Here is a 16,663-nt window from a genome sequence, read left to right on the forward strand (position 1 = left end):
GATCAAAAATACGCAGGGGGTCCAGGACCCCAAAAAGGTTGAGAACCACTGGTTTAGTATATGGGTGGAGTAAAGACACAGTTAGCGTGGAGAATAAACATCTTGAGGGTGCCATTGCTCGCCAAGCAGTTGTACTAGCTGCAGACGTAGAAGTGTACTGGTAGAGTAGTTTTTGTGTTAGTGTTTGCATGCAAATTATTGATTTCATGCAAACAAATCCGTAGATGTAATCTTAGTAAATGCCTCTATTGTGGGGCTAAAGTCATTCAAGGAAACAGAAATGGGTAACACTTTAGTATGGGGAACATATACACCATGAAGTAGGTGTGTACTTTATAAGGTGGTAGTACCACAAGAAGAGTTATTCTCCCTTACTAGCACTTAATGAATATGGTCTGTTCTTACATAACAAAACACAAAAGTACAAGTGTTCATAGTGTTAAATTACTGTAAATTAAGTTTTTGTTACTTAGAATATGTTCCCCATACTAAAGTGACATCTATGTTCCCCATACTAAAGTGTTACCCCAACATGAATAGTGAATTATAACACAAAGCAACTCGGGGTATAATTTTAATCGTCCATCCCATTATTGCCCCCGCACCGGGACTTGCAGTTTATGGCTTGTGCGCAAATGAAGCGTAATAACACGACAACTGAATGTAAACCTATGAAAACTAAATATCTAAAGCAAGTTCTTATGAGATGTATCTTTTACAACACGATATCTTAAAGTCGTCTATTTTCATAATCCAGTCACAAGATTTTGGTTTTGGGGGACCGACGGCCCGTCTTATTTCATTTTCGACCTTTTTGTTTCGGTGGCTTTAAAAACTTAATTTTCCTCCGCAGAAACGAGACAAGGACGCTCTCGTCACGAGCTGTGATCAGCGCGCGTCATTCTCTTTGGCAGATCCCGGACAGCTCGAGCCAGCGCTCGCCTGTCCAGCGGTGAACAAGAGGAGTCACATCTGGAAAAAAGTCAGAGAGAGAGAGGGGGGGGGAGGGGGGGAGAGAGGGGGGGAGCGAGAGAGAGAGGGGGGGGGAGAGAGAGAGGGGGGGGGGGAGAGTGAGAGAGAGAGCGAGAGAGAGAGCGAGAGAGGGGGGGAGAGAGAGAGAGATCGAGAGAGAGCGAGAGAGGGGGGCGAGAGAGGGGGTGGAGAGAGAGAGAGAGAGAGAGAGAGAGAGAGTGAGAGAGAGAGAAGAGAGAGATAGAGAGAGAGAGAGGAAGAGAGAGAGAGAGAGAGAGAGAGAGAGAGAGAGAGAGAGAGAGAGAGAGAGAGAGAGAGAGAGAGAGAGAAGAGAGAGAAGAGGGAGAGAGAGAGAGCGAGAGAAGAGAGTGGAAGAAGAAGGAGAGGAGTGGAGAGGAGAGGCGAGAGAGTGAGAGGGGGAGAGAGGAGGAGAGGAGGGGGGAGAGAGGGAGGGGAGAGAGAGAGAGAGAGAGAGAGAGAGAGCGAGAGAGAGAGCGAGAGCGAGAGAGAGAGAGAGGGGGGGGAGAGGGGGGGGAGAGAGTGAGCGGAAAGAAAGAAAAGAAGAAGAAGTCGGAAAGTCGGGCTGCGGTGGATGAGCACGGGTCTGAGTGTGCAGATTATCACACGGGCGCGCGGATCCGAAGGGGTTACAATGGGGGATGTGATGAAGACTAATTAGCGCCTTCCTCGCCGGTAAGCCAACTCGTCATCGATTCTGCATGCAAACAGCAGTCTAGCGGGAGCCCGCGTCTTTACATTGTGATATACCATGAGGCTCACGCCTGCACCCATGGGGGGAGGGGGTTGGGGGGGGGTGCTTGGGCATCCGGACTTCAGCTGTGGACATTGTGCTCTTGCCGCGTTTTTTGCACCGCTCGGTGACGCCGGTTGTACATTGTGTACCCCTAACGAGCTGTTGTCTGGCTGTAGAAAACCCCCAGTCCACTATGAGTGAGCAAGTATTTACAACTTTTATTTTTTTAAAGTTTGTTTTTAAGTCTGAAGGTATCGGGAAGTCTTTTATTCACTGACATGAACCCTAATCTATCAGCACAGGCTGGGCTGTTGTCGGGGGGAGGCGTGTGGGCAGCAGTGCAGAGAGGAACATCTGTACAGATGTGTAATTGCTGCTGAACATCACCCAGCCAGGCGTTGTGACAACATGACGGATAGGCTGCACGTCAGGGGCTGCGTTTGAACCCAGTTTGGCGTCCGGTGGGACAATGGCACAAACAAACCCATGTGTCTGGACGGGGGGGGGGTCCTAGCTTGTCGTTTGGCCTGCAAGAGGAAGAGGTGCAGACTTTGACTCAGATACGCTGAACGCTCCAAATCACTACATAGGTATTTGGGCAGCCTTGAGCCATGTTGCCCCTCCGGGAGGAGAAAATGTCCAAAAGCGACCCAGTTATGGCGTTGGGCGGCTCTAAACAAGCCTATAAAGCAACACTATCAGCCTTACAATTGTTGTTGTGTTACTCCGGGTTGCCTTTGATTCACATGAGTGCAGTGTGTTTCTGACAAGGGGCTATACATGAAAGGCAGTGTACTACTAGGTGATTTGATACAGACCAACAAAAAGAAGAAGAAGAAGAAGAAGAAGAATGGGTGAAAAAGTTTCATTTAGAAAAATACTGCAGTCAGGCAAAAGTTTGTGGAAAAATGCCAACAGGAAGGAAGAGCTGGGGGGCTCTGCAGAATTACAACCAGGTGTGTGTGTGCAGTCTGGAGTCTCATAAAGGTCTGCTCTGCAGGTGAGGACCAGTCTTCCCAGTACACAATACAGCCTGCATAGTGGTCTCGACATCATATTCCACCGTGTGTTCAGGTGTTAGAGTCAAACCACAGTCAGTTTATGACAGACCGGGGTCACATGGTGCAGGACATACAATACAGTACGATAGGCAGGTTGTGCAGGCGACGGCATCCTCTGTCCACCCGCTTTTATCCGATTTGTGGGTTTATGGATACGGAGGCCATTTTGAGCAGTTTAATTGCACTTTAAAGGATAATCTGCGTTTCATTTGCGTTCTCGGACACGGCCTGTTTTCACCCGTCCCACCACGCCGCACGTCAGATGCTCTGCTGGTGGCTAAGGGAGAAGTTAGGGGGAAAGAGCGGACCCCCCCCCCCCTCGTCTGATGGCTGAATTTGTGTGTTTTATCCGGGGGAGCAGCCAGAACCCCGGATACTGATCTGTCTCCATTAATGCCAGAGAATATTTCACTTCCCATTACTCTCAATGTTAAGATGTCTTGACCGACTAAACCTCTCTCTCTCTCTCTCTCTCTCTCTCCCCCCCACCACTCTCCTTCCCCCGCTATCTACTATCCCTCTCTCATTTCCTTCTCTCCATCTGTCCGTGTGTCCACAGATGTTGCTGGAAGACACCATGAAATATGTCTCTCCTGAGAAAGAGTGAGTGAAAGCCAGCCGTCATGTGCCTGGCTCTGTCTCTCACGTAAATACTATTAAGTACAGTGAAATTACAATACAGTAGATAACCCAAGGAACGCCAAATCTCCAATGTGGCCCTGCTGATATTTGCCAACGCTCTCCCCCGGTAGAGAGATACCGTTGTGATAGACACATGTGTAGGTCAGTCACTGTCTCACAGAGTGACCGGGAACATAAACTCGGTTTCCTGTTAGCACGGAGACTCGGCCTAAGTCTTCACGTGACATGTGGAGATCTGGAGAGAGAGTTACTGCGGCCATTGTATGGAGAGCCCCTCCCCGTCTCCGTCTTGGGAGTGTTTCCCCTTGACATGTCCATCTGTGGTTGTGCACGTGCACTGCGTGGGTGGGAGTATGGGTCTGTGTTTGTGTGTAGCATGCAGCAGCCTTGTGTGGTCTCATTGTGCGCATGTGTTTGTGTGTGTCAGAGCGTGCATTGTGTTTGCCTGCGCATGTTTGTCACTGCACTGAGTACATTGCCGCCGAGTGACCATAACTGCTCCCAAAGGCGCTCCTCCGGTGCAGACAGAACCGCACTCCGGCTGATATTCGACAAGCATTTACGGCCTTCTTTCCTTTCGTGAAACACTGAAATAAAGTAAACGTGACATTCTACAAACACACAGGCACATTATCGGTGCGAGATTAGCGTCCGTTGGCTAACAGCTGTCTCTTAGTGAAATCCCTTTAGTGTCCATGAGGATTCCGTTAGCCGTGTAGCCTGCCTGCTAAAACTACCATCAATGCCCTCTTGAAGCTTAGCTTAAATTGTGAGAGGACAAATGAATTGTGAAAAGTAGAACGAATGACGAGCGATCACATATTGCGCGCACCTTCGGGTCAGAAATGTAGGAGCTGTGACAATCTTCATCGGCGAGGCCATCAGGGCCAGCAGGGCCTTCTTTGCTGGCCCTGGAGATTTTCCGAATCAGAAAATTATAATTTGATATACATTTTCATTAAAGTTCCCGTCAGCATATTAACGTCACTTCGTTGCTACTCTCTCCCTCAGCTGTGCTGCTCCCAATTCAGCGCATGTTAGAGCTTTTATCCAGTCAGATCTCTCCCCCCCCCCCCCCCCGTGCCGTCTCCGGGTGAAAAATCCACCCCGAGGCCTTCAGAGCTTCGAGTGAATCCCTCTGCTGAGCTCACATGCTTTAACCAATCCCGATTTCGATTGAGGGGGACGCAGCGGCATGATCAAAAGTTACGAAAAGAATTTTAATAAGCCGAAACACACGGACGTTATAAAGGAGCCACTTCCTGTGGGCTGCAGTCAAAACCGGAAGTGTTGCATAATTGTCGGCTGCTGCCCGATCTGAGTCAACCGTAGATGTGAGTCACACGTGTGCGAGCGCTAATCGACTCGGGCGCTGCACGAAAGTCTCACAGTGGCAGGAAAGACACTGGTTTTTCTGTCCGTGTGTGTGGTTGTGTGTGTGTGTGTGTGTGTGTGTGTGTGTGTGTGTGTGTGTGTGTGTGTGTGTGTGTGTGTGTGTCCGTCCGCTGCTAATCTCGCATACTACTGGGCCTGTCCGCCTCATAATCTTTGTGCACAGTTTTGACCGTATGATCGAGGACCTCTCATGGCTGCGGTTATTCAAAACCTTTGAAAAACCTGTTTTAAACCACAACTGAGTGCTCCTCAGCTGGTTTTGTCGCCGGGTCCGAGCACCGGAGAAGAGCAGATACACCTGGCGGGGCTCTGCACTCTACTGAGGGCACTCTTCTGGCTTAGCACGTGATTGCACAACAACACCTATCGTGACAAACAAGCTCGTCTCTCTGGAAAGGCATTTTAAAATGACAGGAGAGTACACGTGTTCCTGCGACAGCCACAGTGATTGTGTGTCTGCACGGTTTTATGTGTGCGTCCGTGTGTGTTTCAGATGCCGTGTGCATGCATGCGAAGTGTTTGCGCCTGTGGGTCTGTGCACGTTTGTCAGATTCTGCATGCTGTTGTGCAAAGTTATTATGTGTGAGAGTGGGCACATGTTTTTAAGTATGTTGGGGGGGAGGGGGGACTGATGAGGTAACCAGGACCTGGTTTTAGGACGGCCTTTGAAAGGGTTAAATTGCATCACCACCCTGCTCTCTGCAGCGGCACGTCCATATGGACAAGGCACATGAATGGATGCCACGTGTAACCTGAACAGCCGTGTTCTTGTGTCGGGCATTGGACTGCATGCGAAGCCCAGGCGCCTCCATTCTGCACAGAATGCAAGACATGCCGTCGTTTGCTCCAAAACGCCAGATTAAAACGGCCTGTAAAAAGTTGCTTTCCCAACGGAGATGTGTGTCATTCTTGTTGTAATGAGCTGTTCGCCGAACTTCTTTTACGCAAATATTTGCTATGGTCAGAATCGGCTGGCCTGGCCGAACACGGGGTCGGCATGTCAGCGTAAGATTGATGACACAGTCTGACTCTCTGAACCAGGGCAGGGTCATTAAATGTGTGTGTGTGTGTGTGTGTGTGTGTGTTTGGGGGGGGGGTTGGGACATAAAACTTTAAGGGTTAGTCATGGTGCCCAGGTTCAAAGCCAGGAAAGATAAGACAGCTAATTGGCTGCAGATGGAGTGGATGATCTGTATTCCCTCCATCTCCTCACTGGTCTCAGCACAGACTCAAGGATGACAGGACGCTGGCAAAAACAAACTGCCTGAACCAATAAACGAATACCTTTTTTTTTAAGAGCTAAATCCCCCTCCCCTCTCTCTCTCTCTCTTAGGCTGTCCTATCTATCTATCTATCTATCTATCTATCTATCTATCTATCTATCTATCTATCTATCTATCTATCTATCTGTCTGTCTATCTGTCTGTCTGTCTGTCTGTCTGTCTGTCTGTCTGTCTGTCTATCTATCTATCTATCTATCTATCTATCTATCTATCTATCTATCTATCTATCTATCTATCTATCTATCTATCTATCTATCTATCTATCTATCTATCTATCTATCAGTTTTACATGTGTTAAATTGACTCATACACTGACAACATGTGGCCTCTGTCTCGTTCCAGTTAACCGAGTCCTGCTGACTCTGGTGGTCCTGATGGTGGTTCTCCTTCTACGCAGGACGCTGTTCGGGGTGCCGCCCCGACCCAAACTCACCGGTAAATCCCTACAGGAGCATTTCCCCAGAGGTTTTAGCCTCGACAGGCGCCGCTCTGAGGGCCTCGGAGGGAACTCAGTGTTTTCAGTGTAAATGAGGTTATTAAAGTCGGCAGGGCACAACGAGAACCCCGGTGGAGGTCAAACTGTCTTCTGGGAGTAACGGTCTTCAACGTGTTACGGACAGTGTGAGGATTGAGGCTCCCGCAGCAGAATGTATGCCTCCACCTGGAAATAGTCCCCTGGAAGAAAAAAAAAGAAGATTATTTTACAGATGACTTTTGCACATCCAGGATTTGTTGGTAGGGGTGGAAATGTTGGCTGGAGCAGCGGAGAATTAAGACGTCTGAATTAAAAGAAATGAGGGGAACCGGGTAATTTTGGAAAATTTTGGGGGGAGGTAATGTAAAGTATACACAGTTGGACGTAAATGGGCTAAATTACGGCCCTGTAGCTACATCTGCATGCCTCTCAGCTGGGGCAGAAAGAGGGGGCTGACGACCAGGCCACACATGGCCGGATTAGCCCTCCGAAGGCCCCCGGGAGAAAAAATGTACTGTGGGCCCCGACCAACCCGACGAGGTAAGATAAGATATAGGATGATGCTCATAGTTTCTCCTTGTCCTCTCCCGTCTCAGATCATATGAAGGACCCTGGGATCGCTCACCATGACGTCTCCGAGACCACCCCGGAGCCGGACGAAGACATCCCAGTCATCATCTGCGCATCGGAGGAGCACATGGGCGGAGCCATGGCCGCCATCAACAGTGTCTACAGCAACACGGACGCCAGTGTGTTCTTCTACATTGTCACGCTTCAAGATGCCGTCAAGCAGACTCGGTTTGTGACCCCCCCCCCCAATTAGTTTATTTTATAATTGACTCCGGCCTCTTCTTAATCAACTTTAGACACGGTCACACTGCTTTCATTTTCTGGTGAGAGTGAAGTCCACATATGTTTGTGTGTGTGTGTGTGAATGTGGTGTTGGAGCATGGTTAGGGAAGGGGTCAGGGGTCGGGGGTCTCCACTGGTGGCCGACGAGAGGCTCAGCTGGAGCAGTCAAGTCTGTGTTTCTGTGTTTTCTCAGGCAGTATATAGAGCAAACCAGGCTGAGGGAAATCAAGTACAAGATTGTTGAATTCAACCCCATGGTCCTGAGGGGGAAAGTCAAACCTGCTTCAGCCCGACCAGACCTGCTTCACCCGGTGAGTCCTGAGCCGGGTCTGGGCCTTCTTCATGCGACGATCCAGACACCACATCACGTTTCACATGCTACTGGGGGGTTTCGAACATGTCATTGTTGTGATAATCATGGGGTATTTTGCATGATGCTGATATACGTCATGCAGTTAGCTGCTTCTTCTTCTTCTTCTTCTTCTTCTTCTTTGCATCATCCGTTTCCATCCGGTTAAATATGCAAAAATACAACGTTTAAAAATCCAGCTGATTGGTTCGAACCCCCATGTTACCTCCGGCTTGGTCGGGCGTCCCTACAGACACAACTGGCCGTGTCTGCGGGTGGGAAGCCGGGTGTGGGTATGCGTCCTGGTCGCTGCACTAGCGCCTCCTCTGGTCGTTTGAGGCGCCTGTTCAGGGGGAGGGAGAACTGGGGGGGAATGGCGTGATCCTCCCACGTGCTACGTCCCCCTGGTGAAACTCCTCACTGTCAGGTGAAAAGAAGCGGCTGGCGACTCCACAAGTATGGGAGGAGGCATGTGGTAGTCTGCAGGCCTCCCCGGATCGGCAGAAGGGGGGGAGCAGAGACCGGGACGGCTCGGAAGAGTGGGGCAATTGGCCAGATACAATTTGGTGGGGGGGGGCAAGAAAATCCAACTGAGGTTCATCACATTGAAGTGTTTGGTAATGTAAAGTGTAATGTCAAATCAAAACTAGTTTTCAAATAATCCTATCTCAAGTATTCCACACCTCATTCTGTGAGACATTTTAGACAGAGCGTCATTATCATTCAGTTGGACGACAAAATGTCGTATCCTGATACGACAATATTTGGATATAATCCCAGTCCAATGTTACTGAAAGACGGTAAACAGTTTTGAACCATTGCCCAAACTACGCCCATGCCAATGTAGGACTCAGCTTCATGTTCCACAGTGCGAGGACACGATTACAAGTCAAAAGCAGCTAAATCAACTTCTGCTACTTGTGTTGCAGCTGAACTTTGTGCGCTTTTACCTGCCCTTGCTTGGCATCCGTCACAGGAGGGTGATTTACTTAGACGATGACGTCATCGTGCAAGGTACGTATGTAAATGCACCTATAAAAGACAATTTAATGTTACTATAATTGGTCAGTGGGGTGTTTTAGTAGCATGCTCAGTCGCCTCACAGCAGGAAGTGTCCTGGGTTCGAATCTAGCCCTTCTCTAAGGAGTTGACATGTCTTCCCATTGTTCACAAACTAGTCTAGACCAAAATTTCCAGTGCATGAGACCATTATCTATAGTTATGAACAGGAGAGTGAGTGAGTTTTGCAGTGGCTCCTGAACTGTTAATTGGGTGTAACTATTAGAATTGTGTAACACAAAAGTTGATCCTGCAGTATTGTGTATCTGGGCATGTTTTACTGGCGATAACACGCCGCGCTTCACAGGTGACATCAGAGATCTGTACGATATCGAGCTGAAGCCGGGTCACGCCGCTGCCTTCGCCACGGACTGCGACCTTCCCTCCACCCATGAGATGGTTCGCAGTGTGGGGATGCAGGTGGGTGTCTGTGTAGATTTATTCAAGATGGCGGCCAAACCAGTATTCATCTTCCATAGCTTTTTAGGATGGATTACATCACAGGTGCTCCCCCTTTTTTCAGTTTCCATTGTTTTTGTCTGATTTGTTGTTTCAGATTCTTTGGGCGACATGATCCAGACAGGGCCGGTGTGGGTGCAGGTCTTTGTTCCGACCAAGCGGTTACACACCTGAGTCTACGAATCAAGGTCCTTAGCGAAGACTATTTATTGGTTGACTAATAGAATCAGGTGTGTGTAACTGCTTGGTTGGAACAAAGACCTGCACCCACACCGGCCCTTTCAGGATCAGGTCGCCCATCCCTGCATTACACGGATCAGAGAGTATTCAGCTAAAGCTTAACAGTGAAATACCCAGGAGGGAACATTTGACATTCACGGGGAACTTAGAAGGATGCCAGGTCAGGGTACATGGCCCCGGCATACTGGGTCTCCTGTGCAATTTGGGAGGTAGTTTAGAAAAGGCGCCCACAGTTTATCGAAAACCCTGTCATTATCCTTCAAGACGGAGCTCAAGTGCTCCAAAACGTTCAAGAGTTCTCCATACAGCAAGGGCTCCGGGCTTAATCCGTTGAAATAAAACGAATCTCCTGGCTACTCGTTTAAAATTCTGCTGGTGATGTACATGCTACTGACTCTGTTTTCCGTTATTCATTTGTGGATGTTCAACATGTTCTGGTCAACATGTTCCAGGACGCTGTGATATAAAGTCTGGTTTTACTCATGCATTTGGTGCTTCTTGGTGCTGGGAAACCATCGTTTTTATTTTTGGATGGATGCTTTTGTTCTGATTTGTTTTAACTTTTTTTTTTGTTTTCTGTGTTGTTTCATTTCCCCTAAAGCTACAGTCCTGAAGATTGTCTTTTTTTCCCCAATTTATTGATTCTTCTGGTGATACGTGGTAATTGTGTTGTTAGAGAGCCCCTCCAAATCCCAGAGATCCATTTTTAATCCAGTTTGTTGCGTCAACACTGCCGAACAAACCAAAACACATGGTGGTTGGGGGGGTGGGGGGTCAGGGGTCATCCCTCCCTCAGCCCTGTGGGCTAGCTATCGGATAAGGTTGGCTATCATCGGTTAAGGTTACGTTCAGGTTAAGCAGGGTTGCCAACTCTCACAATTCTGGCTTTCACCTTCAGCTGCTCACGCTACCCAAAGCAATTCTCACGCCAAAACATTGACAGCGACAGATGAGCGTATCGTAGCGAGTTGGGGGAGGAGCCCGGGTACCTGCCACGGCCGGGACGCGAACCCGTGTCTCCCACACCGCAAGCGACAACGTTAACTAGTCGACTAAAGGGTCCGCCCCGTTAACCAAGGACCAACGTGTCTACTTATCCATGCACGTTACACTATTGTGGCGACCCTGTACTGTTGGGAGTGCTGATTGGCGGAGTCAGTCCGTCTGCTCTCTGCCAATCGGCCAGTGCGCGTGTCTGTGGTTGGTGAAGCAGAGGGGGGAGGGGGAGGGCTGGCCCACTGGTTACTTATTTTGTCGTTGTTTTGCATGAATTAAGGACGCTTTAATGTAACAGTAGGTGGCGATAATGCTCCATGTGGTTGCAATTCGCCAATAAAACAGAAGAAGAAGAACGACGACGAGTGGCTTGTTGGGTTTATGGCCGTCTATCTGTACTACTATAATACTCCATGAGCTGTACGGCGTGACTGTGGCCAACAACAGCCGGGTGGGGGGTGGGACGTCGCCTGTTGTAAATTCCGCAAGCGTGATCTTTATAGCGGCGAATCGAAGTCTTTCTGGTATAGTAATGGTTAAACCAAGCGAATGACTTTGACTCTAGTGTGACCGGTTATTTTCTTGCCCGGTGCGGGATTCGATACGGGGTGTACTGCACCACAAGGCGACGTCGCTAACCGCTCGGCTAAAGGGTCGGACCCCTTATTAGTAGTTTACACCAGCATTTATTCAAAACAAATATTACAAACACTCGGGGTTTTATTTCTAGAACACCCCCGTTTTCCAAAATACCCCGGTGAAACTCCTCACTGTCAGGTGAAAAGAAGCGGCTGGCGACTCCACATGTGTCGGAGGAGACGTGTGTTAGCTCCCGGCCCGGGAGAAGGGGTGGGGCGGCGTGTCTTATTAGTTTTAGTAGTTTACACTAGTGCCTAGTCCACACGTACCCCCCCCCCTTGTTCTCCCCAGTTGTACTTGGCCCCCCACCCTTCCGAGCCGTCCCGGTCGCTGCCCCACCCCTTCTCCCGGGCCGGGAGCTAACACACGTCTCCTTCGACACATGTGGAGTCGCCAGCCGCTTCTTTTCACCTGACAGTGAGGAGTTTCACCGGGGTATTTTGGAAAACGGGGGTGTTCTAGAAAAAAAATCAAATAAAATCCCGTACACACGAGCACTGTTTGAAGAAAAAGAATCCCCGTCCGAATGAAAACGCAAAAACACGCTACTCAACGCAACGAATGCGCTGTCAAGAACATGCCACGCCACCAGGGAGCGATGTAACCTTAACCCCATGTTGGCCAATCAGAAGCCTGAAGAAGAAGAAAAGCGACAACAACGAGCCAAAAACCGGATGTTTCACGGGGGTCGAGGCTAGTTCCCATCGATGCAGAGAACGGAAACGGAGTACAGAACGGTCGACTGAGCATGCGCGAAATGCCTCTACCACGCCTCCACACGCCCCGCGTAGCGTCCAGGCGCTGGGATTCTAGGAAGACCCGCCCCTACTCGGCGTCTGATTGGCTAACTTTAACCCTAACCCCGCCCTAACCCTAACCTACCCAAACAACGGAGGCAACGGGTACTTGCGCATGCTCAGTTGACCGTTCTCTGCATCGACGGGAACTAGCCTCCACCGTTTCGTGGGTGTGCGTCGTAAACGAGTGTGCGTGGTGTGCAACGCTGACCCCCGTGTTGCGATCAAGTTCGCTCCCGGCAGGCCAGAAGGCGTTCAGGCAAGCCAAGGTAGGCGACTAGGGCAGCTAGCAAGCGTGGCTTAATTAGTTAACGAACCCCGGGTGTTTGTAACATTTGTTTTGCATAAATGCTGGTGTAAACTACTAATAAGACCCGTTAGCCCCCTAGCTAACGGGTTTGACCCTTTAGCCGAGCGGTTAGCGACGTCGCCTTGTGGTGCAGTACACCCCGTATCGAATCCCGCACCGGGCAACAAAGTAACCGGTGGCAGCGGTGGGATCCGGAAGTGTGCGGATCCTCAGTAGTCTCTTCGGAGCGCGGGAAGAACAAAGCGCGAGGGCGCGCTTCCGGGAGAGGGTGACGACTGTAAACTACTAATAAGACACGTTAGCCCCCTAGCTAACGGGTCTGACCCTTTAGCCGAGCGGTTAGCGTGTCTACTTATCCATGCACGTTACAGTGTGATGGCCTGGCGGCCTGTCCAGGGTGTCTCCCCACATGCCACCCAATGACTGATGGGATAGGCTCCAGCATCCCCGCGACCCTGAGAGCAGGATAAGTGGTTGGGATAATTGATGGATGGATGGGACCAGAGCCGGCCCAAGGCATAAGCGAACTAAGCGGTCCCTTATGGCCCCCGCGCCAGCAGGGGGCCCCCAAGAGCGCTTGAAATGTCAAACACGACAGGTTGATAAATATATATATATATATATATATATATATTTGTGTGTGTGTGATATATCATATCAGTAGTAATCACCAAAAAACAAAAACTAAATATTGTGATATGTTGTTGTTAACAGACTGACAAATTAACGCTACTGGTTTAATCATTTCCGGTGGCACCATGCCAGAGCTGGGCTCAGGTTCCTGCACGTTATAACTGTTAAGCAAGCACATCACGACCGTATGTCACCTAAAAGGGTTTATCCGTCTGGTGCAGAGAAGCGAAAGAGGAGGACAAAAAACAGCAGGATGAAGTCATGACAATGGTATGGTAACGATCAAGCATGGACATAATATTGTCGGTGGTGGGAGGTGGGTTTAGCATGGGGGGGGGTGAGACAGGGGGGGGCCCAAATCAAATTCTGCTTAGGGCCCCATAAAGCCTTGGGCCGGCTCTGGATGGGATGCTGTAGTCCATTATGTGCATCAAAGGTAATCAGATTGGACCATGTTGCTACAAATACGAACCACCGGTCGAAATGATAATCAAGTCCAAGTCTGTTGCTTATAGTTGTACTAGGCCAAAATAGGCCCGTGCGTGTGTGTGTGTGTGTGTTGGCTATGTGTGTGTAGAGTAATCAGAATCAGGATAGGCTCTCGTGTTTGTTTATTTCTGGTTCCTGCTACCATTCTGATTCTCCTCTTCCTGTAAACCAGTGGTTATTGCCTTTTTAACTTGGGATCAATAAAACGTTGTAGTTCTGCTACTGGGAACAACACGTCTTTGACTTATGTTAGTTAATGAATCTATATCCTTAAATCTTAGACCTAAGCTCCCACCACATGTGTAAACTGTATACCTTTTTAAACCCTGATGGTGAATTGAGTCCAAATATGTGCACGTGATTAAGTGCGCGTACTCGTGGTTTAAGCCCATGGCATCAGAATCTCACCCAAAGTCGGCAACCCTGGGTTAAGGTGAGGGTTAGGTAGAGGCTGATGTTAAGCTGGGTTAGGGTTAAATGACATAGGGTTGAGGGAACCTAGACACGCTCCCCATGGTTGAACCTGCGTTTTAGCTATTGATGCTGTGGTCTATTAAGAGCTTGTTCTGTCATACCTGCTTGCTAACTACTACAACTTTGCATCTTCTTCAAAAAGAAAGCCACTTCATTTTGTCATGGTGCAGGTTCCAATGAAATATGTTCCCTGCATTTAACTTATCCTATTGTATAGGAGCAGTGGGCAGCTGCAGCGCCCGGAGGACCAACTCCAGCTCGTTAACAGGCGTGTACCCTAACGAGCATGCACGTTAGGGTATTAACCCTAACACGCATGTCTTTTGGATGGTTGGAGGAAACCGGAGCACCCGGAGGAAACCCGCGCAGACACGGGGAGAACGTGCACACTCCACACAGAGATGACCGTCGACTGCCTTTGTCTACCCACATTTGGCTGTTATGCACTGTATCACCTTTCTTGGAGAAGTCCTACTGGAGGGCAGCACAGGGGTGCAGTGGGTTCGAACCCCCGGAGATGTCCAACCTTATGGGTCGTCCTCTGTGTGGAGTTTGCATGTTCTCCCCGTGTCTGTGTGGGTTTCCTCCGGGGGCTCCGGTTTCCTCCCACAGTCCCAAGACATGTAGGTCAGGTGGATCGGCCGCACTAAATTGTCCCAAGGTGTGAGTGTGTGTGTGTGTGTTGGCCTTGTGATAGACTGGCGGCCTGTCCAGGGTGTCTCCCCGCCTGCTGCCCAATGACTGCTGGGATGGGCTCCAGCATCCTGTGACCCTAATTAGGATAAGCGGCTTGGATGATGGATGGATGGGAGTCCTACTCGAAGGCAGGCATTGAAATGAGCTACTACAAAAGTGTTCAGGATATGAAAAATCAGGGATTATTTATCACATTAGTATGCCAGCAAAAGAAAGCATCCTGTGACTTTACTGTATTGATTTATGATTAATCTAACAGCTCTTCCTGTCTTCCAAATTTAGACTCTAAGAAGGCCGTGTTCAGTTAAATAAACGAGAGATCCTGTGTTCTTGGCTCCCTAGTGTGATCCAGCTTTACTCAGACTACGATAGATACAGCCAACCATTTAAAACTACTTCAATTCAACAGTGGAAATGCAATGCTTTACCTCTTGCTAGACGACCTACATGGGCTTCCTGGACTATAGGAAACAGGAAGTGAGGGACCTGGGAATCAATCCCAACCAGTGCTCGTTCAACCCCGGCGTATTCGTGGCCGACGTGAACGAGTGGAAGAAACAGAAGATTACCAAACAGCTGGAGAAATGGATGGAGGACAACTTCAGGTGAGTGGCCCGGGATATGCACATGGGTTTTACACGATGAACACAATCTGCCTACACAAGCAAGGATATAAATGCAGTTCGTCACATTGAACCTTTTGATAACGTATAGTAGCTTCAAAGCCTACTCTGAATATTTCTGAAATCATTTTTTGAAAAATGTTAAGGGGTATCAGATTCTCGTTATCGTTCGTTTAGACAACAAAAATTGTGCATCACAATATGGCAATATCCGCTCTTCACCCCAATACCGCTGAAGGATTTAATTTTGATTTCCCTACCCAAGTTCTGAGACTGAATGATTGTGCAGACATTTGTGGACTTTCTAAACTTTCAGGATGTTAAGCTTCATTTTCCATGCATCTCAAGACTTTCCACCCGTTTAGGAATCCTGACCTGCCATCTGATTCAGATCTTATGAACCACCTTGCCACAAGAAATCAGATATTGCAAAAAAAGTTTATAACTGCTTTTATCTCTATAGCCTATAACTTTCTTTCTCCCCGTCAGGCGGAATATATATGGCAGTGCCTTGGCAGGGGGCGTGGCTACTCCCCCTATGCTAATAGTGTTTCATGACAAATACACAACAATAGACCCGCTGTGGCACGTCAGACACCTAGGTGAGGCCATCAAATACCCCAGTATCAGAATAAAGAGGAACAAAAAGTCAGTATAATTCGTTGTGATGTATGTGATTACTAATGGAGCTCCGTTTGCTCTTTAGGTTGGGGTCCGGACGCACACTATTCCGACAGCTTCCTTGAGGGGGCGCACCTGCTGCACTGGAACGGTCGCTTCAAACCGTGGCTTTACCCAGGCGTCCACCTGGACCTGTGGGAGAAGTGGTTCATCCCAGACCCCACTGGAAAGTTTGCTTTGGTTCGACCCAAGAGAGAACGCCATTGACTGGACCGTACCATGTCTGAGGCATGTCCCATTTGGGGAACTACTGGACAATGTGTGATGGACGACGTGACAGTTGGCAATGGGGACGTTTATGCGGAGATTAGTCTTGTTGCCGTTCGAATATTTGATGAGGTAATTTAACATTTGATGCTCTGGGTTACTTTCCTGGATTTTGTAATGTGGCTTTCAAAAGGACACCCGAATGAACGGAATTCGTCAGCTAAATAAGACAACTGTTCAACATTACTCATTAAAAATCAAAAGGCATACACAGCTCCTTTTCGAAAACATTTAATGGTTCTCGGGACAGGAAGTCAACACTCCATAACCGGTCAGTTAAATATTAACAAATTTACAGTCATGTGGAATGTAAAAAAAAAAAAGAAAAAAGGAACAAGTGACAAACAAGCAGCGCTGTAAAAAAATTCCCATCTTGTTCCTTTAAATTCCCCCCCTCCCCAGTATCATGGATGTATTAAAGTAGAACTGGATGTGGTGCGTGCATGTGCAGTCGGGTCTCCTCCCAGGTCTCCGTGGTGACGGTGGTCGCCATTTGGATGCTGCCTGCCCTTCCTCT

The 16,663-nt window shown here is 48.8% G+C and overlaps 1 protein-coding gene across 1 annotated transcript; it reads left to right on the forward strand.

Annotated features, from left to right (window-relative positions):
* The first annotated feature begins 1,567 nt into the window (after positions 1 to 1,567).
* glt8d2 (glycosyltransferase 8 domain containing 2) lies at positions 1,568 to 16,143 on the forward strand. Its single transcript, XM_056277854.1, has 10 exons — positions 1,568 to 1,665; positions 3,347 to 3,390; positions 6,450 to 6,542; positions 7,179 to 7,380; positions 7,628 to 7,745; positions 8,713 to 8,797; positions 9,150 to 9,262; positions 15,014 to 15,180; positions 15,688 to 15,800; positions 15,905 to 16,143. Exons 2-10 carry the CDS (start codon positions 3,372 to 3,374, stop codon positions 16,084 to 16,086), a joined length of 1,092 nt encoding a protein of 363 aa, XP_056133829.1. The 5' UTR covers positions 1,568 to 1,665; positions 3,347 to 3,371; the 3' UTR covers positions 16,087 to 16,143.
* Positions 16,144 to 16,663: the final 520 nt, after the last annotated feature.

Source organism: Lampris incognitus, chromosome 3 (assembly GCF_029633865.1).
Source record: "Lampris incognitus isolate fLamInc1 chromosome 3, fLamInc1.hap2, whole genome shotgun sequence".
Lineage (NCBI taxonomy): Eukaryota > Metazoa > Chordata > Actinopteri > Lampriformes > Lampridae > Lampris > Lampris incognitus.

Bases quoted from the DNA above. Each gene is read 5' to 3' on its own strand.
- glt8d2 (XM_056277854.1), top strand. The intron at 6,543-7,178 runs GTAAATCCCTAC...CTCCCGTCTCAG, and splicing joins GCCCCGACCCAAACTCACCG to ATCATATGAAGGACCCTGGG. The intron at 7,746-8,712 runs GTGAGTCCTGAG...CTTGTGTTGCAG, and splicing joins GACCAGACCTGCTTCACCCG to CTGAACTTTGTGCGCTTTTA.